The sequence below is a fragment of the Scardinius erythrophthalmus genome (assembly GCF_964197995.2).
Source record: "Scardinius erythrophthalmus genome assembly, chromosome: 7".
In the NCBI taxonomy this organism is placed as follows: Eukaryota; Metazoa; Chordata; class Actinopteri; order Cypriniformes; family Leuciscidae; genus Scardinius; species Scardinius erythrophthalmus.
In genome coordinates this window covers 15,077,300-15,099,020 of record NC_138227.1, presented here as the reverse complement: position 1 = coordinate 15,099,020, position 21,721 = coordinate 15,077,300, and the positions used below count along the sequence as shown (strand labels likewise).

The window sequence follows — 21,721 nt, the reverse complement described above, 5'->3', positions numbered from 1 at the left end:
TTCTGCTCTGCGAAAGCAAATCCACTTTGCATGCACTTTCAAAGGATGAGGACTTGGGACCGTATTTAAAACCGACGCCATCTTAACTTACAGTTCGTATCACTGTGTATACAAGTGCCGAGTAAGTCACTGGAGCTGAAATTCAGATAGGAAATTTTCAACACACAATGTAAGGGGTAAAAGACTGCACCATCTGACCAATCAGAGCAGAGCAGGCTCTCAGAAGGAGGGGTTTCGAGATCCTTGATCAAGCCGTTTCAGACACTGAGAAGAGAGGTCTGCTGCAGTGTATATTATGAGCAAACTTTGACCTTGGATTTATGTAGGAAACCTCCAAAACAAAATTAGGAACCTTAAAAAATACCTTAATATAGGGGCACTTGCATCTCTACAGAAGTTAATTATGAATACACATGTACTGAGAATGACCCAACTATTGTCACACATTCCCTTTCACCCTCAGCTTATGCCTTCATTCATTTTCCTTTTTATCCCCACCTTACTTTTTTCATTTTGAAACGTTGTTTCTGTGTTTGACTTATTTTTCTGCCTCTTGTTTTTCTTTCTCTCTCTTTCTTCCCATTTCCCTTTTACCTTGTTTCTCTGTTGTCCTGTCGTTGTTCCTGGGCTTGGATATGGACGGACCATCACATGCACTCATAACGCAAACGTCCTGGTGCCAATATCTTCCTCCTTCCCTTTGTTGTTGTTGCTGTTATTGTGTTAATGCTTGGTCTGCCTGTGATCTTGTGTCCGTCTTTGTGTTTTGTAGTCACTCTGAGTGGTTCTTCAGTCTCCTGCACTCTAGTGTCTCTCCTGCTCTCTCCGTTATTGCTGCTTTTGCTTTGATAGAGTTGAGGAAATGTCTTCTCCTCATGTTGAGGATCCTCTGCATGATTTGTTTCTGTATCTCTCTAATGTGCTGGGAACACTGAGCCTCATAGACAAAGTAACTCTGAAAAATACAAAATATATATTCAGTTTTAGATGACCAAATGCTTAAAATGACTGTGCTTTTTAGTTTTTGTCAATAAAAGTTTTTTTTTTTATCTATCACATACAGTCTATAGACATTTGCACTGTATTTTTGCTTAAGTAAAGCTACAATGTGTCATTTCAGTGGCACCAGAAGGAATTGACTAGACACTTAGCCTCGCCATAAAACAGTGCTTATTAATCATACCTTTTTGGTTTTTCTAAATGCAAGGTTATGGAGGATCTGTTTTTTGGGGGGTAGTTTTAAATGCAATTTATCAATAACCTAGTGTGCAGAGCTTTGTCAGTTGCAAAAACAGTGAAGAAATCATGAAACTGAAGGCCATAGAAGTCATAAAATAAGTTTTTAGAGACAGAATAATAATAATGTATGGTCTCTGTGGGCCTCTATTGTTCTATATGTTTGGAAACAACAATGACAAATGACACATTTCATCTTAAATAATGAGAGAAACACTAAATTAAAAGCAGAGAGAAACTGTCTTGTCTGTTTGATATTCAGTAGACTTCTTTTGCTCTGCGGAAGTTTTAACTAAATCTGTACCAGTCCTTTGGGAACAAACTTTGTAACACAACTTTCAGATGTTATTTTATTACTTAAAAGACTTTTTGAGGCTTCTACATGAATTACTTACTGTAATATTTTGAAAAAAAAAAAAATAGCAATGGGTCTTATTCACTAAGCATGCGTACGTACAAATTTGTGCGTGAAATCTGCTGCATACTAATGTTTTCACGAACAGATGACGATTCACCAAAAACGTATAAGAACAACTGAAACCACACGTACGCAAAAAGCACTTACTCAGTGCAGCCTTATAATCATGTTAAAAAGTTATATTTCATCTTATCACGACTATTTATATTATAAATTCATAAATAATTCAATTTCATTTCATCCACACAATTATTAGTGAATGAGACCCAATGTATTTTAGTCATCACTGGGGCTATTGTTCACATGTGGCATTTATTAAATTCATTTTTTTTATATAATGTTGTAGTGTCTTTTTTGATATCTTTAAAAGTTTGGGGTTGGTGAGATTTAAGTTTTTGAAATATTAACATTAAAGTCTCTTATTTTCACCAAGACTGCATTTGTTTGATTAAAAATAGAGTAAAAACGGTAATATCGGGAAAATGATTGCAATTTAAAAGGATTTAAATATATTTTAAAATGTTAAATGTAATTTATTCCTGTGATGTTAAAGCTGAATTTGCAGCATCATCATTCCAGTCTTCAGTGTCACATGATCCTTCAGAAATCATTCTAATATGCTGATTTAGTGCTCAAGAACCATTTCTAATTATTATCAATGTTGAGAACAGCTTGTGCTGCTTAATATTTTTGTAGAAATTGAGATTTTTTTTTTTTTCAGGATTGTTTGCTGAATAGAAAGTTCAAAAGAAAAGCATTTATTTTAAATTGAGGTTTTTTTGTAACATTACAAATGTCTTTACTGTCACTTTTGATCAATTTCATGTGTCCATGCTGAATAAAAGTGTTACTGGTTTTAAAACTTTTTAACAATAGTGTATTTGTACTTTAAAATGATACACTAAGATTATAATGTCATAAAAAGTGTTTGTTGTGCCAGTTGTCATCTTATCATCATCATGTTAACTGTCACTGGTGTTTATTGGTAAGTATATTTTGTTTTACTACTGGTGGTCAAACGAAAGCATAATGTTGCAAAGATGTAGACAAAGATTCTCTCATCATTTACTCATGCTCATGTTGTTCCAAATCTGAGTGACTTGCTTTCTTCTGTGGAACACAAAAGGTAAATGTTTAATTAACATGCTTGCCACTCTTTTCCCTACAATTAAAGTGAATGGGGATTGAAGCTTAAAAAACAAATATATACTGTGTGAAGTCTTCTGAAGTCATGTGTGAGTAACGTTAATGCATTGAAATGTAAGTCATTCACTGACAATCTTCCCCTCTAGTGAGCTGTTAACTCAGGAAACATTCAGACCTGACTTGGGAAATCAAGCTTGATCAGTTTTCAGTAGATTCATAGTCGGACTCATTCACATGAGTTATTGTTTTGTTATTTTGGAGCTCAACAGCCTCAGTCCCCATTCACTTTCATTATACTAAAGAGCAGCCAGGACATTCTCCAAAAACTCTCCTTTTGTGTTCTGCTAAAGAAAGTCAAAAAAAGTTAAACGACCTGAGTGTGAGTAAATGAATTCAGAATTATTGGGTGAACTGTCCCTTTAAGTCCAAACATGTGTATTATATTCAGTGAGTGCACAATTTCAACTGAAGGGAAGTTGTTAGCTTTGCCTTGTTGGCTTCACCAATTGTCTTTGCTTTGCTGAATCCTGATAGTCTTGTGGTCTGAAAATAACTCTTGCTTGCTTGACTGTTACATTTCATGCATTTTGTGCATCTCCAGTTTGGGTTGATGATCCCTCCTGCTCTGTCTGTGTCTCTGTATTTCTCCTCTTTCTCCTCAAGACTCCATGGAAGATGGAACGGGCATGAACACTGGAGTAATTGTTGGTATTCTTATATTGGTGTGTGTGCTGCTGTTGCTGATCGTGGACGCCACCTGCTGCTTCCTCAACAAGTGTGGCATCCTCATGTGCATCTGCGGTAAACCCGGGCAAGGCACCAAGGGCAAGGACATAGAGACGGGCAAAGCTGCCTTTGTGTGAGTATCCACAATACTATATTTAATCCACTCAAACAAGCTCATACCACTCATCGAGAGCAGCCAAGGGCCCTGCATTGTAAAGCATATGGATGTTGAGCATGAATTATTTTCAGTCACAGAAGCTTCTATTATCAAACCAGCATGAAAGAGCTTCCTCTTATGCCACTACTATAGTGACCTCATCAAACTCTACTCATTGCTGTATAATGAGCAGATGTGTGTGCTTTCTCTCTGCATGCAGTCAAGATGTGTCTAAAGAACCCATTGTGGAAGTTAGGACAGAGGAAGAGGCCACAGCCAATCATGACGCAGAAGGACATCCTGAGCCCAATGAGACCACCCCACTGACCGAACCAGAGTAAGCTCAATGTTATGTGATTGTACTGTGCTTAACCACTTTGAAGTGATGCTATTGATCGGCATTATCACAGAACCTCTTCAATGCCTTTAAAGCAGTGTTTCTTACACCCTGAGGATACCCATTCCAAACCACCTCACTTTGTTAGTTCTCACACTTAAAGACAACATGAAACCACATTTGTAGTGCATTTTTAAAGCTGCAGTGTCTAATTCCTGTGCCATTATTAGTTCTTTAAACAAGCAAAAGGTGTCCTGGTCTGGTGATTTCAACAGTTTTTATTAACTACCTTTCAAAAGTATTGGGTCAGTGAGAGATTTTGTTGGGTTTTGTTTTTTATTCAGCAAGGATGCATTAAAAATTGTTCAAATGATGAATGCTGCTCTTTTGAACAGGGTGTCCACAAAAATATTAGATTGCAGAACTGTTTTCAACATTAAAAATAAGATATTTTTTCTTGAGCAGCATACTGTATTAGAATGACTTCTGAAGGATCATGTGACATTGAAGACTGGAGTAATGATGCTGAAAATTCAGCTTTGCCATCACAGGAATATTTTTTTTTTTTTTTCAAAGATATAATAAAATTGAAAACAGTTATTTTAAATTGTAATAATATTTCACAATATTACTGTTTAGACTTGCTGAGCATAAGAGACTTCTTTTGAATTGTAGTATATATTATTTAAGATATTCTGAACTATTATTTCTTTGTGTAAAGCATTTAATAATTGTAAAACATTATACACTGCAGCTTTAACATCCGTAATCTGATGTATTTTTTAGCTAAATTAAATAATCGGTGGAAAATGATCTGAAATGGGACTGGTAATGTCTATCAAACTTTCATTGGGACATGAAAAGTGGCTCCAGACATGAACAGCTTTTGTACTTGTGGAGACCCGAATCCGAGTCTGATCTGGCGTCATATACGTCCTGTTCCCCCTCTCTTTCAAAGCATTTTCCTGTAACCTCTCCACTTTTCTATTAAATAAAGGCAAAAAAACATTTAAAAAAAGTTGTTTTTTTTTGTATCAGCAGAAAAAAGCCATTTTGAATGTGCAGAAAGACCTATATATTAATGGAAAAACTATGACAACAAACTTTTAAAAATAGTTCTGTACTTATGTGCACAGGCAAGTAAATAGAATCAATTTTGTTTTCATGTTGTTTTTGACATCATCCTGGATTTTCCTACACTCTTTTCCCCATATTTCATATTTTAAATCAAGTGCTCCCTCTAGTGACCACTGATGGTATCACCTCTCTTGCAATACATGCAATACTGTATTTCAAATCAGTATTGCATATGTGTTGTAACCTCATTCTGCACCTGCAATGGTTTGGTGTCTCTCCCTCAGCATGTCCCCTCAGTGTCGACATCACTCGTCTGTGTCTCTGTTTCCTGTTCTTACAGGCAAGGGACAAGAACTGCCGCCGCAGTGGTGGACTTGCCTCTTTCCGTGCCCACTAACTCAGACACAAACACTGACACCTTTGACCTTAGCCAGAGCAGCCCAGTTAGCGAGAGCACCACTCTCACCTCCAGCATCACAGCACCCCCTTCTGACCCTCCTAATCCCATCCATATGACACCACCCAACAGCAGCACACCAAAAACTCACACCAAACCCTCCATCTCATCTCCCTCATCCTCCGACCCGGCTAATGTTACTCTCCTGGTCGACCTGGGTGATGCCCCAAAAACACAAGCTGAGGTTCCTCCAGTGGTCCCATCAGAAGGACCCCCTTCCCTTCCCATGGTTGTAAACTCAAAAGTCACAGAAAACGAATTAGAGTCGCCCGAGTCTGTTCAGAGTGCATCTCATGCCACTTTAAATCCCATCAGCCCACAGGGCAGTGTCGCTATCCCCTTAGTGAATCATGAACTTGAGATTGATGGAGAACTTCCACTGGCTCCAGACACAGACGTCCCGCAGGATGGGTCACATGCTGTGGGGACAGCTGGCTCCAGTGGCCCATCTGCTCCAGCACAGGACGAGTATGGATCTCTAGATGCTCTCTAGATGTTCTCTTAGTTTGTGTGTGTGTGTGTTTGTTGTAGCCATTTTTTGTTTGTTTTAATTTCACTGCATGTGTTCATTTGAATCGGTGAATGTGCATGCATTTATATAGTTTTAGTCATTTAAAAGTGGTCAAAAATGAAAACTGTCATTTACTCACTCACTCATGTCATTCCAAATTTAAGAATATTTCTTAAAATCCTAGAATCAATCTTATACTTAATTCCAGGGGTATCGATGGAGATTGGGACACGCGTCCCAGTGAAATACCCCTGTGCCCAAGTAAAATATTACTGATAAATCATTGTCTGTCAATGGAGATTACAGTATACTGACCGGATAATCATTTTCTTTGATAATATTTTTGCAATCAAGTCATGTGAGTTTTCACATCAGCCATTTAAAATCCGAACTAGTGATGCCAGATTTGCGAACGAATCAATCGTTTAATCTAATCGGTGAAACTGGTTTGCAAAGAGGCCAGAAATTGTTCACAATTCAGTTTGATTGACCCGGACAGTTCACTCGCGCACCAATTTCTCACACCAAAAGAGTAAGAGGATACTTTATAAGACAAAACACAAAGAGAACTGAATGAGGTGGATATCTACAATCTGTTGTAGGAAACAAAACTTGCAAATGTTTTTGTCAACGACATAGCAACGTGCAAACAACACTTTACTGCAGGTAAAGACAATTTATATATATAAAAGTATCAAGTAAGGATATAAAAATATGGGCACACTTTCTGATAGGAGACCTGTGCCCCAGTACTGATGAAAGCCTAGAAACGCCTCTGCTCAATCTGTGTGGAAACTCATTTGTACAGCGCTTCCCATACTGTACTGTAGATGTACTAACTCGCTTAATTATAGTTTGGGCCCCTTTGTTAATTTTTTTAATTTATATTTTTGTAATGTTCTGCTTCCCTGTTCTGCTTTTCAGCAACAGGAATGCAAATCTTCAGTGCAAAACATAAGAAGTCATATTTTACTTGAGTTGTGATTGTGAGTTTGCTGTGTGTATAATAAAAATATTGCGTACTGCAAAATAATGGCTAGAAATGTCTTTATTAAAGGGATGGTTCACCCAGAAATTATAATTGTCATTATTTACTCACTCTTCCAAACCCATAAGCCTTTCGTTCATCTTCGAAACACAAATGAAGATATGTAAATGAAATCGGAGAGATTTCTGTCCCTGTCCCTGACAGCTATGCAACTGACACTTTGACGCTTCAAAAAGTTCATAGAGATCGTAAAATTAATCCATATGAATTGAGCGGTTTAGTCCAAATTTTCGATCACTTTATATGATGAACAGATTAAATGTAGGCTTTTATTCACATATAAACATTGATCAGTGAACATAAACAGAAGCTCAACCGAAACTGGTTGACACGTGAAAACAAACCTCTTTGGTTCTTGCTGAAGCTCAAACGTGCTGCGTAACACGAGAATGAACCTCATTGGTTCTTGCTGAAGCTCAAACGTGCTGCGTAACACGAGAATGAACCTCATTGGTTCTTGCAGAAGTTCAAACGTGCTGCGTAACATGAGAATGAACCTCATTGGTTCTTGCTGAAGCTCAAACGTGCTGCGTAACACGAGAATGAACCTCATTGGTTCTTGCAGAAGTTCAAACGTGCTGCGTAACATGAGAATGAACCTCATTGGTTCTTGCTGAAGCTCAAGCGTGCTGCGTAACACGAGAAAGAACCTCATTTGCTGAAGCTCAAACGTGCTGCGTAACACGAGAATGAACCTCATTTGCTGAAGCTCAAACGTGCTGCGTAACACGAGAATGAACCTCATTGGTTCTTGCTGAAGCTCAAACGTGCTGCGTAACACGAGAATGAACCTCATTTGCTGAAGCTCAAACGTGCTGCGTAACATAGTGCTGGGCGGTTTACCGGTTCATACCGAATACCGGTGTTTATTTTTGTTACGATATGAATTTTTAAAATACCGCAATACCGGTGTATGTCGCTTTAATCGGAACGCGGCGCTGCGCGACACAGTCTCACCCCTCATTTACAACACACGTCTGCGGCGCATAACAGCTGCGACAAGGTTTTATTCCGTCCTCCACGCGGTGCGTCAAAATAGACTAGGCGCCTATATTTAGCGAAGCGGCGCGGAGAGCCGCTTCTGGGAAGCTTCGATCTGAAACACAAGCATTGACTAGAATGGGCACAAGACGTGTGGGGGTGAGAGTGTCTTTTTTTCTCGCAGCGCGCGTGTTTTTATACTGTATTAACGTATCTGAAGTGAACTGACGGTCTTTAGAAAAGTTTCTTTGGTATTACGATTGAATCTTTCTTTATCTTTCCTGATAAAGCAGTGTTTATGAGCGTTGCTGCTTTGAGTACAGCCGTTACCAGGGAAACCACTGTTTCTGCCGCTCCTAAAGCGTGTCCTGCTGGCACCTCTTTGTAAACAGCCTTGCAAACCTGTATTATTAATATTAGTGTGGATTTTTTCTATAATATTCACTCATGACAATAAAATAGGGCATTATAAGTAAATCTACTCCAGTATTTCCTCTCTCACTCAGTAGAAAATGTGGTTAACACCCATCATGCTTTAAAAAAAAAAAAAAAAAAAAAAAAAAAAAACGGTAAAAACCGTGAAACCGGTATAATTTAGAAAAAAAACGTGATGTTGATTTTTGGTCAAACCGCCCAGCACTAGCGTAACACGAGAATGAACCTCATTTGCTGAAGCTCAAACGTGCTGCGTAACACGAGAAAGAACCTCATTTGCTGAAGCTCAAACGTGCTGCGTAACACGAGAATGAACCTCATTGGTTCTTGCAGAAGCTCAAGCGTGCTGCGTAACACGAGAAAGAACCTCATTTGCTGAAGCTCAAACGTGCTGCGTAACACGAGAAAGAACCTCATTTGCTGAAGCTCAAACGTGCTGCGTAACACGAGAAAGAACCTCATTGGTTCTTGCAGAAGCTCAAGCGTGCTGTGTAACACGAGAAAGAACCTCATTTGCTGAAGCTCAAACGTGCTGCGTAACACGAGAATGAACCTCATTTGCTGAAGCTGAAACGTGCTGCGTAACACGAGAAAGAACCTCATTTGCTGAAGCTCAAACGTGCTGCGTAACACGAGAAAGAACCTCATTGGTTCTTGCAGAAGCTCAAGCGTGCTGTGTAACACGAGAATGAACCTCATTTGCTGAAGCTCAAACGTGCTGCGTAACACGAGAAAGAACCTCATTGGTTCTTGCAGAAGCTCAAGCGTGCTGCGTAACACGAGAAAGAACCTCATTGGTTCTTGCAGAAGCTCAAGCGTGCTGCGTAACACGAGAATGAACCTCATTGGTTCTTGCAGAAGCTCAAGCGTGCTGCGTAACACGAGAATGAACCTCATTGGTTCTTGCTGAAGCTCAAACGTGCTGCGTAACACGAGAATGAACCTCATTGGTTCTTGCAGAAGCTCAAGCGTGCTGCGTAACACGAGAATGAACCTCATTGGTTCTTGCAGAAGTTCAAACGTGCTGCGTAACATGAGAATGAACCTCATTGGTTCTTGCAGAAGCTCAAGCGTGCTGTGTAACACGAGAAAGAACCTCATTTCCTGAAGCTCAAACGTGCTGCGTAACACGAGAAAGAACCTCATTGGTTCTTGCAGAAGCTCAAGCGTGCTGTGTAACACGAGAATGAACCTCATTTGCTGAAGCTCAAACGTGCTGCGTAACACGAGAAAGAACCTCATTTGCTGAAGCTCAAACGTGCTGCGTAACACGAGAAAGAACCTCATTGGTTCTTGCAGAAGCTCAAGCGTGCTGCGTAACACGAGAATGAACCTCATTGGTTCTTGCAGAAGCTCAAGCGTGCTGCGTAACACGAGAATGAACCTCATTGGTTCTTGCTGAAGCTCAAGCGTGCTGCGTAACACGAGAAAGAACCTCATTTGCTGAAGCTCAAACGTGCTGCGTAACACGAGAATGAACCTCATTGGTTCTTGCAGAAGCTCAAGCGTGCTGCGTAACACGAGAATGAACCTCATTGGTTCTTGCAGAAGCTCAAGCGTGCTGTGTAACACGAGAATGAACCTCATTTGCTGAAGCTCAAACGTGCTGCGTAACACGAGAATGAACCTCATTGGTTCTTGCAGAAGCTCAAACGTGCTGCGTAACACGAGAATGAACCTCATTTGCTGAAGCTCAAACGTGCTGCGTAACACGAGAATGAACCTCATTTGCTGAAGCTCAAACGTGCTGCGTAACACGAGAAAGAACCTCATTGGTTCTTGCAGAAGCTCAAGCGTGCTGTGTAACACGAGAAAGAACCTCATTTGCTGAAGCTCAAACGTGCTGCGTAACACGAGAAAGAACCTCATTGGTTCTTGCAGAAGCTCAAGCGTGCTGCGTAACACGAGAATGAACCTCATTGGTTCTTGCAGAAGCTCAAGCGTGCTGCGTAACACGAGAATGAACCTCATTGGTTCTTGCAGAAGCTCAAGCGTGCTGCGTAACACGAGAATGAACCTCATTGGTTCTTGCTGAAGCTCAAGCGTGCTGCGTAACACGAGAAAGAACCTCATTTGCTGAAGCTCAAACGTGCTGCGTAACATGAGAATGAACCTCATTGGTTCTTGCTGAAGCTCAAGCGTGCTGCGTAACACGAGAATGAACCTCATTTGCTGAAGCTCAAGCGTGCTGTGTAACACGAGAAAGAACCTCATTTGCTGAAGCTCAAACGTGCTGCGTAACACGAGAAAGAACCTCATTGGTTCTTGCAGAAGCTCAAGCGTGCTGTGTAACACGAGAATGAACCTCATTTGCTGAAGCTCAAACGTGCTGCGTAACACGAGAAAGAACCTCATTTGCTGAAGCTCAAACGTGCTGCGTAACACGAGAAAGAACCTCATTGGTTCTTGCAGAAGCTCAAGCGTGCTGCGTAACACGAGAATGAACCTCATTTGCTGAAGCTCAAACGTGCTGCGTAACACGAGAATGAACCTCATTGGTTCTTGCAGAAGCTCAAGCGTGCTGCGTAACACGAGAATGAACCTCATTTGCTGAAGCTCAAGCGTGCTGCGTAACACGAGAATGAACCTCATTGGCTCTTGCGGAAGCTCAAGCGTGCTGCGTAACACGAGAATGAACCTCATTGGTTCTTGCAGAAGCTCAAGCGTGCTGCGTAACACGAGAAAGAACCTCATTTGCTGAAGCTCAAACGTACTGCGTAACACGAGAATGAACCTCATTGTTTCTTGCTATCCCTTTAAGTTGTCTTCGTGGCATACATGTAAAAACAAATCCGAATCAAATCAAAACAAGAGCTTGTGAATCAGCATTGAAATAGTTGATAACCGTCGTTTCAGAGAGCTGTGAACCTCCGCAAAACACTCGAGTCAGTGCACGAGTTGAACTTGAGAAATTGATGTTCAATTCGTAAACGAATCCTTCAGACTTTACCCGATTAACCGATTAATTCATGAAACGGACAGAAGAAATTAAGTCACAGGTTTGGAGCGACAAGAGGGTGAATAAATGATGACAAAATGTTGTTGTTTTTTGGCTGAACTGTCCCTTTAATGTCTCAATCCCAGGAAAATTCTGGATGATGAGAGGAGGACGACCGAAAAAACAGAGCTGAAGAAAGTTGCGCCCGGCAGAGGAGCAGAACCCAACGCCCTCTCGCAAACAAACAACGCTGAAAGTAAAGCATGAAAAGAAGAACAGAGGAGTAGAAGCGTCGTGGTGACCAGGAACGTGTTTGTTTAATAGTGCCCTTAATGAATTTCTGAACAAAACGGTGTATATTCTACAGACAGAAGTCATGTATGCATTTCTTTTCATTTTCGTTGATTTGAGTAGACTACACTTTCAGAAATTTCTGTTTGAGGAGTTAAACGGATATCAAATTCATATAATTAAAAAATGTTCTTGTGTTTCTTCATTCATGTTTCCGTCAAAAAGATGATTATTACAACAGGGCATCAAGTTATTCAGGAGAATTATCTATTCAGTATGAACGTTTTATTTGCATAGTACATTGTTAAAATGTAAATGATTTCTCTTATTTTTGTATCTTGGGTGTTTGAGGGCTAGGTTTGATTCGTTGTTAGTTTTGTATTTTATTATCATTATATTTTATTGACACTTAACTGTTTTGGATGCCTCTTGGATGATGATGATTACTCACAATGGCCGTTATGTAAAGGCAAAAATATCGTACGATATTAAAAAAATACTGTTATATGACCGAAAGTCTGATAAAGATTTTTAAATTATCCATTTGATTCTCTACTGGAGTCTTTATTAGATCAGTTTTTACAGTTATCGTGTGTTTCTAATATTTGGGATTTATGCATTAAATCATTCTTCCAACATGCTTCTAAAAAAGCATCAACTTAAACTAAATATCTGCTCATTTTTATAGCGTGCACCTCTGAAGAAATGTTTCACACTGTCACCTGCAAGCTTGTGCACTGTGATTGTGAGATTTTTTTTTTTTTTTTTTCAAGAAAGTTTACATAGCTTTGCAGTAACCACCGATTGTCCTTTTATTACATGACGTACGTTAACAGGACTGATAGGACACGTGACTCTGACAAGAGTTCTTATGAAATCACTCATTGCATGACCGTCTGCTTGCCCATCTCTGGCCCGAATTGTGCGACCTCACTTGAGCCAGTTCATGGCAGTCTGGTAGAGAAATGGTGTCTGTTCTGGGTGCTTTCATGATTTCTATGCTTTCTATAATGTTTTGGCGAGAATGGAAGATAATTTTGTTTGCCCACTGTACACAAGTTGTTCACTGCCAGTTTGCCCCATAAATGTAAATCGTTCCATGTATAGCCTATGGGGATTTGATGGGTGAGCTTTACAATGATAAGCAAAGAACATGTTGTAAATTGTGTTGTTCTAACACATTTTGATTAAACTCATTAAAACATTAAAGATTCTCTTAATAGTTTGTTGTGTTTGTGGAATAGGCTAGCAGATGCTTGTCATCTAACAGCAAATCTATGTTTCGATTTAGGGGTTTTAAAATGTGTTAAACTCTCGTTTTCATTTTAAGCATTATAAACAAATATAAGTATTTATATGTGTTTGTACACAATTATCATGGATACCATTAAAATAGGCTACTATAGTTATTGTTACTACCGGTACAATAAAATGGCAATAACTATTGGCCAACACATCAAAAATAAAATTAAAAGGGCAGAAAGGTTATAGACTTGTTCCATTGTTTGGAAGAGATCCCATTTTGACGATAGTAGTGGAATATGGGTTATTTATTTTTCACTACTACTATATATTTATTTATTATTGTTTGTATTATATTTAATATTCCCTCCCTTGACACTAATAAAATACCCTCATACACTTGAAAATAAAGGTTCTAAAAGTGGTCATAGAGCATTCCACTATAACCTTTGAGTCAAGAATTCTTAAAAAGAAAAAAAAAATCTTCAAAAACTTTTTTTTTTTTTTTTTTTTTTTGCAATGAAAAGGTTCCATGAATGTTAAAGATTCTTCATGGAACCAATAATAAAGAACCTTTATTTTTAAGAGCGTATTTAACTTGCCCAGCAGGTGGCGCTATTTCATCAGCCTCAGATATTAGTAGACGAGGTCGCTACACACGTGCTTTCACATAAACATACTAAACACTAACATGCTTAACGTGGAACAATTCTATTTTTCTAATCTATTTTTTGTAATAATCTCATAGGTTTTTCATAGATTATGTCAATAAATTCAGTCATTTTCTGATTTAAAACTTGTTTTTGTTTTTTTGTGGTGCTTAAAGTAAAATCAATAACCTACGTGTAGCTGGCTGGAGATGAAGATCATACTTTCTTGTGGTTTCATTGTTTTTGCAAAAACTAAAGACAACAACATACTGTAGCCTAATAATAAGGGGTTTCCATTTTAAAAGGGATAGTTCACCCAAAAAATTAAAATTTTGTCATTACTTACCCTTAAGTTGTTCCAAACCTGTATGAGTTTCTTACTTGTGTTGAACTGAAAAGAATTTAATTTGAAGAATGTTTGTAACCAGAAGGTTGACTGTAGCCATTGACTTCCATAGTAGGAAAAAAAAAATACAATGGAAGTCAATGGGTGCCGTCAACTGTGTGGTTACAAACATTCTTCCGAATATCTTCTAACAGAATAAATAAAATCATACAGGTTTGGAGCGAACTTCCCAATTAAGTAGACAGGATAACACTGAGAAACTCTAATGTTTTCTAGGTTACCCATCACTGTTATTGCACGTTTAGGGAATGAAGCTGCGTGTCTTCAGATAAGACTGGGAAATGAAGATGAGGTCTTTACATTCTGCTTTCGTTTGTGGTCTTATCCTTCTCATGCATTCATTTTTTGATCTTCATTCATGGTCAAGCTAATCTCTTTCAATGCAGTCATGCCCTTTAAAGTTAAACATCCTCTGAGAGAAGTGTAAGTGGACTGCATGCCAGGCTGTATTTCGCTGTAAGTTGGTCCTAATACTTTAACATCAGTCATATGTAAATCACTTGAAGTTTTGGGTTAATTCCAGTGAACGGAACACCACAGTGATGGTTTCCCCCCCCCCCCCCACCAGCACCATCCTAAAAGCCTTAATAATCATAGGGTTCCTGCGCGCGGCGTCTTGGCGCGCCTCAGTGAACGGCGAGCCATTGCTTTGACGTCACGCTGATGATGATGATTGGAATCCGAACGGCGAGTGTAGTGCGCGTGAAGCGGCTCCTGTGAACGTCAGTATGTTGATACCTTAATAACAAGTGTTCAATTTACGCGCCATTTGCAGGTAAGTGACAATAACTTCACCGGTTAAGCCTTATGTGTTCTTCCAGATGCTGAATCCGACGACATAAATGCTTATTAGTTGGTTAAAGTGCCGCGAGAATCAGTTAATATTGCGTTGAGGATGCAACTTGTTTCTTGTCTTTTTAAGATACAGCACGCGCCAAGTGCTCTTGTCTCCTGCATGCTCATTTATGCTTTCAGGACACGTGTTATAAAATGATTACATTTATTAACAAACAGTTGTAAATGTTGCTTTAAAAAAACTTGTCAATCAGGTGCATACAGTAAAGATACATTTTAAACATAAGCAGACTGTTGCACCGAGGAAACACGACTGTCTTCGCTGCCTCAGATCTGTTGCTTGTAGGCATAATATATAATCGTAAATGTAACATAGTCAAAGATAGATAGATAGATATGTGAGTTCAATAAACTGTAACTCACGGTGTCGGTATAGGCTATTTGTGTGGTATGAGTGTTCAACCTATTCGGGATTGTCATGAAGGACAAGGTGCATCCGTACCTTTTCCCCCTTCATGTCGTTCAAGTCGTTGTTCTCAAATAAAGTGTTTAGTAACAACGACAGCTTTTTAATACCATGTCAGATGCCCATAATGTCTCGAATGCAATTCACTCACGCGCGCGCGCAAAAAAAAAAAAAAAAAATTCTAATCTTGAGGTTTGATATAAAAGCGAAATGCAATACTTTAGGAAACTGCCTTTTTACGTTTTATATATTTTCATTTTCAAACTACTTGTTGATATTCTGAAATAATACAATAATAAATTAGAATGTCATTAGAATATGACATATTTCAGATAATCTTTTGATTGACACACTTCTTTCCTTATTCAGTTATTAACTCTTCCTTAATATTAGGACTAACAATAAATGGCGATTAATAACAACAATATAATTTTATTCATAACTTTTTTATTATAAATTATTTGGCTTCGTACATTCATGCTTATGTGAAACTTAACACAAACCATTCTCATCATTATTAGTTTTCATTGTGTCAGAAAAAAAAATCTGAATTGGTTATTGAACACTTTATCACACAAAAAATCTGCATTAGGATTAGATGATCTTTAAGTAATATATAACTGCTTAGACAATTAGCCTTATCATTTTTTAATAGGGCAGAGTCACAACAGATGTGCGATTAAAATGTCACTCCTGCGGTGAGTTTTTATTCTTTTCTACCGCAGGAATGTCACTCAGTGTTACTACAAAATTAAAGGCACAGTTAAAACGAATTATGCTTCTTGCCAAAAGAGCAACATTGCAATCGCAAGTTCCCCTCAGGCATATGTCGAATGCCGTCAGTTCGTTTTCACCTGGCAGCTTTCCAATACTATCACTGCGATTGCATAATATTAAGTACATTTTGTGATGATTGGCTAGTGCCTCTGTTAGGAGGTTCAACAACAACAACGCCCCTTTGTCTTTTTTCTCAAAACACTGAGTTAACCTGTTTGAGTGATGATTAACATGACCTGTGTAACTGAGATGAATGAACTGAGCATTGCACATATCACGTAGTGTATTTTGTGCTCATTCTTGTTTTTGTGACATAACTGATTGACGTTTACAGGAGCACTCAAGGAGAGAAGCAAATCTGTGAGATGGTTCGGTAAATGTCGATGTAATGGATTTGACTAAAATGGGTGCGATCCACCTCCAGAACCCCGGCCACCCCGCATCGCTCCTGCAGAAGGCCAACCAGATGCGCCTCTCTGGGACATTGTGTGATGTGGTCATCATGGTCGACAGCCAGGAGTTCCATGCCCACAGAACCGTGCTTGCATGTGCTAGTAAGATGTTTGAGATCCTGTTCCACCGCAACAGCCAACATTACACTCTGGACTTCCTCTCACCAAAGACCTTCCAGCAGATTCTGGAGTACGCCTACACCGCCACGCTCCAAGCCAGGCTGGAAGACCTGGACGACCTGCTGTACGCCGCAGAGATTTTAGAGATAGAGTACTTGGAGGAGCAATGCCTGAGGATCTTGGAAACCATCCAGGCATCCGAAGAGAACGACACAGATGTGAACATGAACGAGAACGGTGCAGAAAACGTCGATGACCGTAGGATCAAGTACCTTAAGAGCACGTTTATCTCTAAAAAGCATTCCATACAGGACGCCGGCTATGGTGCTGCCGCCCGCCATCGCCTGGCCCTGGTTAGCATGGTCGATACGAGATCTTCCGAGTCCGCCCAGCTGGGTCTTTCAACCAGCAGTCCGACTAAAGCAGCCGTAGAGGGCCTGATGAGCATGGGTCAGTCCGTCCTCCAAGGCAACATGGCCCAGAGTTTCTCCCATAACCTTGGGAAGGCATCTCCATTGCTAGATAAGATCAAAACTGAGATGATGCAGGTAGACGAGGACTACCAACACGAAGGCGGCTTCCCCAGGAACGGGGAGGGCGGCGGAGACTCCAGGCAGCACCGGGACACTCCTGGAACCCCGACCAGAGGCAGCGTCATCACCAGCGCCCGCGAGCTCCACTCCGCAGACAGTTCTGCTGATTCCCAAGGAGACAACAGCCAAGCGGCTCTGGTCAATATGGCCAATCTGGCTGATAGACATTTCGCTTCGCTGTGCTCTATCCCGTCCAACCATAAGAGCGAAAGCATGCTGCCCTTGCCTGTATCCATGGCCTCGTCGCTACATGTGCCATCCTCCCTGGCCATGTCGATGGATTTCAGTGCATATGGGGGGCTTTTCCATCAGAGCTTGATTCAGAGGGAGTTCTTGAGCAAGCTCGGGGATTTCACAGCCAGTGTGAAGCAGGAGGTCCAAACCCAGAAAGAACGATGCGAGGTGTGTGATATGGAGCTGCCTGATAATGAAGCTGCTGAACAACACAGGTGAGTGAAGTCATTTGAGGCTTTCCTGTTGGCTTATCATGTTATTTGTATTGACATTCTTCATTCCGTGGAACCCAAAAAGAGAAAGTAAGCAGAATGTTCAAACTGCTCTTTTCCATACAAAGTGAATGGTGACCAAAAATGATGAAAATGTTGTTTTTGCGCCAAAAAACAAGAACGATATTTGCGTTGGAAAAACACGAAATGTGAGAAACGGAATGGAAAAAAAAAGGTCCTGAAGACGTTTTTTTATAAGTTGAACTTAACTTGAGCACTGCGAGATGCGAACACACGGAAGAAGGTCATCCGTCTAGCGAAGTTGTTTTTACGTTGAAAAACGTGAGATTCGAACAGTGGAATGCGAAAAAATGCAAAGTCTCTCTTATTTTCACGTGACGTAGCAAAAGACGTGAGCACGATATTGGAAGACTTCCATTTAGTGAATGTTTACATGTATATAGTGTGGAAAAGACTTACTGAACAAAATGTTGTGCTTTTGTGGTCTTCAGAAGAAAGCAAGTCATACAACAACATGAGGTTGAGTAAATGACTACAGAATTTTCATTTTGGGGTGAACTGTCCCTTTAATGTACTTCCTCAGGCTTGTTGAAAGCAGTGCTGCGCAGGATAGAAATGTCTGCCAGATCTGCACAGGAAGACCTTGTCTTTTCACAAAAGAAAGAGCGAGGTCTTCCTGTGCAGAAAAGAAGTGCTGTTTAGTACAGCTTGACCGTGACCTTTCCTCCATAACCTGTGGCTTGTCTCTGTCAAAATGATCAGCCAGGAGCAGCTTTGCTCAGATGGATTAGAAGCACTATTATTCTAAACTAAAACGATCAATACGTATTCATAAAATATTTTTTGTTTTTGCGCAGAACGTCCTCACGCTTTCACTTGGTGGACATCCAAATGGTGTCATGCCATATGTCAAAATAAAATATTTATTGCCGTAGTTGACATATGAAACCCATTACTCGTCAAGCAAAGCCCATCCTTATTGCAGTTTTATTGGTTTGGGCTTGACTGATGGCCGTGCAGTTTAAACTTGGACTCTCAAACAGTAGGTTGTGCTTTATCTGTATTTATCAGAGTGGAAGATAACCCTGCACCGCTCTCCTTAGTCTCTGTGGTGAAGATGGTCTGATAGTGACTTTAGCCTTCTGTCAGACACAGATAAAGTGGCCACACGTTGTGTGTATTGCAGTGCACCTGATACTCTTTCATTCATTCCCACAAATGCTGAGCTGAACCCAGTGACACTGACCCGGGTTTCCTGTCTGAGACCTGACGAACACGTCCTATCAGATTTTCTCCATTCCAGTGTGGCGCTAAAACACATGGTGCTCCTTCTTTGTCCGGACTAATGCATTTAGAAATACATACAAAGATCAACTAGTACATACAATGACTTGAAAACACATTTTCTACTGTGTTTTGTTATAATAATAAAAAAAACAATTAAAGAAAATCTAGTAGTTTGGCATAATCGGCCACAAGTTTAACTATTACTAACTATTAACTATGACTTTTGCCTCAATAAACTCTTAATTACTGCTTACTAATAGTTAGTAAGGTAGTTGTTAAGTTTATGAATTGGGTTGGATTAGGGATGTAGAGTATGGTTATGCAGAATAAGGCATTAATATGTGCTTTATAAGTACTAATAAACAGCCAATATCCTAGTAATATGCATGCTAATAAGCAACTAGATAATAGTGAGAATTGGACCCTAAACTAAAGTGTTACCGCATAATATTTTATTATATTATTTCTTAAAAAAAAAAAAAAAAAAAGGTTTAATTAAGTATTCGCCAATAATATTCATATATATTTATATGTTCGCCAAATCAAAGTCAGTAACAAGGTTAAGATGGCAGTACAGTGATCACATCCAGACAGTAGGTCAGTAGGTTAGTCAGTCGCTAATATTTGTGCATAAACTCAACTTGCCCTCTTTCTGGTTTGTGAACAGTGACAGATGTTAAGATCCGCCGACATCTGACTTGCACACAGGACGTTATTGAAGCCCCGGGGCCCCACGGGGTCATTGTGGTCATGGTGAGGCGACCCAATACCAATAACAGTTAAACTTTTGCCCCAATTGCGAGAGGCCCTCAAAGTCGTGAATCTTAACCCAGATGCACCCGCCAAAGCCTTCCCAGTCCTCTGGAACGAGTCTAAACACAGCCAGCCATTTGACATAAATGCGATAGCGGTGGACATCACAACGGTCGTGCAACAAACACACTCTGCTCTGGATTGAGACCTGTGCAAGCCGCTGTGCTTGGTCTCGCTCCTGTCATGCATGTCATTTCTGCCCCGTGGTCGAGCCGAGGAATGTGCTGCTTCCACTGAGTGGATTTGATCTGCCGCTGATGTGTACTCACAATCTACCGTGGGCGGCAGGGAGGCGAGTGATGTGTGCAGGGGCTCTAGGGACACAGATCAGCTCGGCTGCTTAGGAATCCCTGGAAGTGGGAGATCCTTGAGCACTCGCATTGGCCTCGGCGCTCACAGCTCTAATTAGATCTTTTGTTATAGAGCAAACAGAGTGAGATTGAGAGACAGAGAGAGGTCAAGAAAGACAGATGAAATATAGATATATAGGAGGCAAGGGAGGCAGTGCCTACTCACTGGGTTTGCTGGGGGGTAATTGAGAATGAATCATGTGAGAGGATTTGATATTATTTTAATGATTGCATACGATTGGTTTCGTACGATAAATTCCGCTTCTTGTTTTCACGCATTCCATGTTCACAAATCAGTCTGAATGAACAAAATGATGGCGTTATTATTGGGAAGACTAATTAAAAAATAAGTAAATAACTCACCCACTTAGATATCACCGCTATGTCACATCCAAATCAACTTTGAAATGGCCTGAAAACACAATGAGTTGTGGTTTTAGTGAGCAATCAGCTTGGTGAAAATAAAAATACGTCTTTGTGTCTGTGACCAGTGTTTGTTTACCGAGCGTGATGACTGATGATCTGAAAATAAGTTGACTAATAAAAACTTACAGCTGAACCTGAACATAAGTTCACAAATAAAATATATTGTTTAAATTATTATTGCATGTAGTTATTATTTTGGAATAAATGCAAAAATGCTTAGACTTACTTTATTAATCCCAGAGGGGAAATTAAAACACTTATAAACACTAACTTGATAAGATTCATACTTGGTTTTAAATAAAATAGAACATTAATAACATTGTTAATGTAAACATACAAAATATAATTATATATATATATATATATATATATATATATATATATAGTTTATTTTTACTGTTGTTACTGTTGTTACTTTTATTAAATGCAGCCTTGTTTAGCATAAGAGAACTCTGTCCAGAAAAATAATAATTACACTTAATGTTGTCACATATTTCTGGTTAAATAAGCAATACATCAAAACAAAGAAAATCTATTTGTATTTTTACTTAAATGTTGTTGTCCTAACATTTAAAAAAAGCTGTGAGGACATTGCCTCCTTATTTCAGAACACCACTGTCTGCACGCCATATATATATATATATATATATATATATATATATATATATATATATATATATATATAATATTCAAATTAGGTATATAAAATATATATACACTGATATATATTATAATATATACATATACACACACACACATATATATATATATATATATATATATATATATAGAATGTTTTCAACAGATTTATCTCATGCTCACCAAGGCTGCATTTATTTAATAAAATACAGAAACAACAGTAATATGTTAAGTAATAATATAATTAAAAATATTTTTTCTGTTTTATGATGTTAAAATGTAATTTATTCCTGTAATGGCAAAGCTGAATTATTCCAGTCTATCATTACGTCCACAAAAATATTAAGCCGCGCTTTAAGAATGATTTCTGAAGGATCATGTGACATGAAGACTGGAGTAATGACTTCTGAAAATGCAGCTTTGGTTTCTCAGGTATAACATCCATTTTGAAATATATTAAAATACATAACTGTTATTTTA

At 39.2% G+C, this 21,721-nt stretch overlaps 2 protein-coding genes across 10 annotated transcripts in view; both read left to right on the top strand.

Moving 5' to 3' along the window:
• The window catches only part of ncam1b (neural cell adhesion molecule 1b), a 107,914-nt gene extending 94,938 nt beyond the window's left edge, over positions 1–12,976 (top strand). For 6 of the 9 annotated variants that reach the window (XM_081370228.1, XM_081370226.1, XM_081370225.1 and 3 more), the window contains 4 exons: positions 3,464–3,659; positions 3,904–4,020; positions 5,438–6,022; positions 11,614–12,976. In XM_081370228.1, the coding sequence (XP_081226354.1) occupies positions 3,464–3,659; positions 3,904–4,020; positions 5,438–6,022; positions 11,614–11,734 (1,019 nt within the window). In that variant the 3' untranslated portion in view covers positions 11,735–12,976. The remainder of the gene's footprint in view (positions 1–3,463; positions 3,660–3,903; positions 4,021–5,437; positions 6,023–11,613) is intronic. The other 3 variants (XM_081370231.1, XM_081370230.1, XM_081370229.1) reach the window with 1 other exon arrangement.
• A 1,718-nt stretch (positions 12,977–14,694) lies between these two features.
• zbtb16b (zinc finger and BTB domain containing 16b) overlaps positions 14,695–21,721 on the top strand; it is a 54,164-nt gene continuing 47,137 nt past the window's right edge. Inside the window, exons 1-2 of the mRNA XM_081370058.1 lie at positions 14,695–14,831; positions 16,429–17,708. Coding sequence (XP_081226184.1) covers positions 16,483–17,708 — 1,226 coding nt within the window. The 5' untranslated portion in view covers positions 14,695–14,831; positions 16,429–16,482. The remainder of the gene's footprint in view (positions 14,832–16,428; positions 17,709–21,721) is intronic.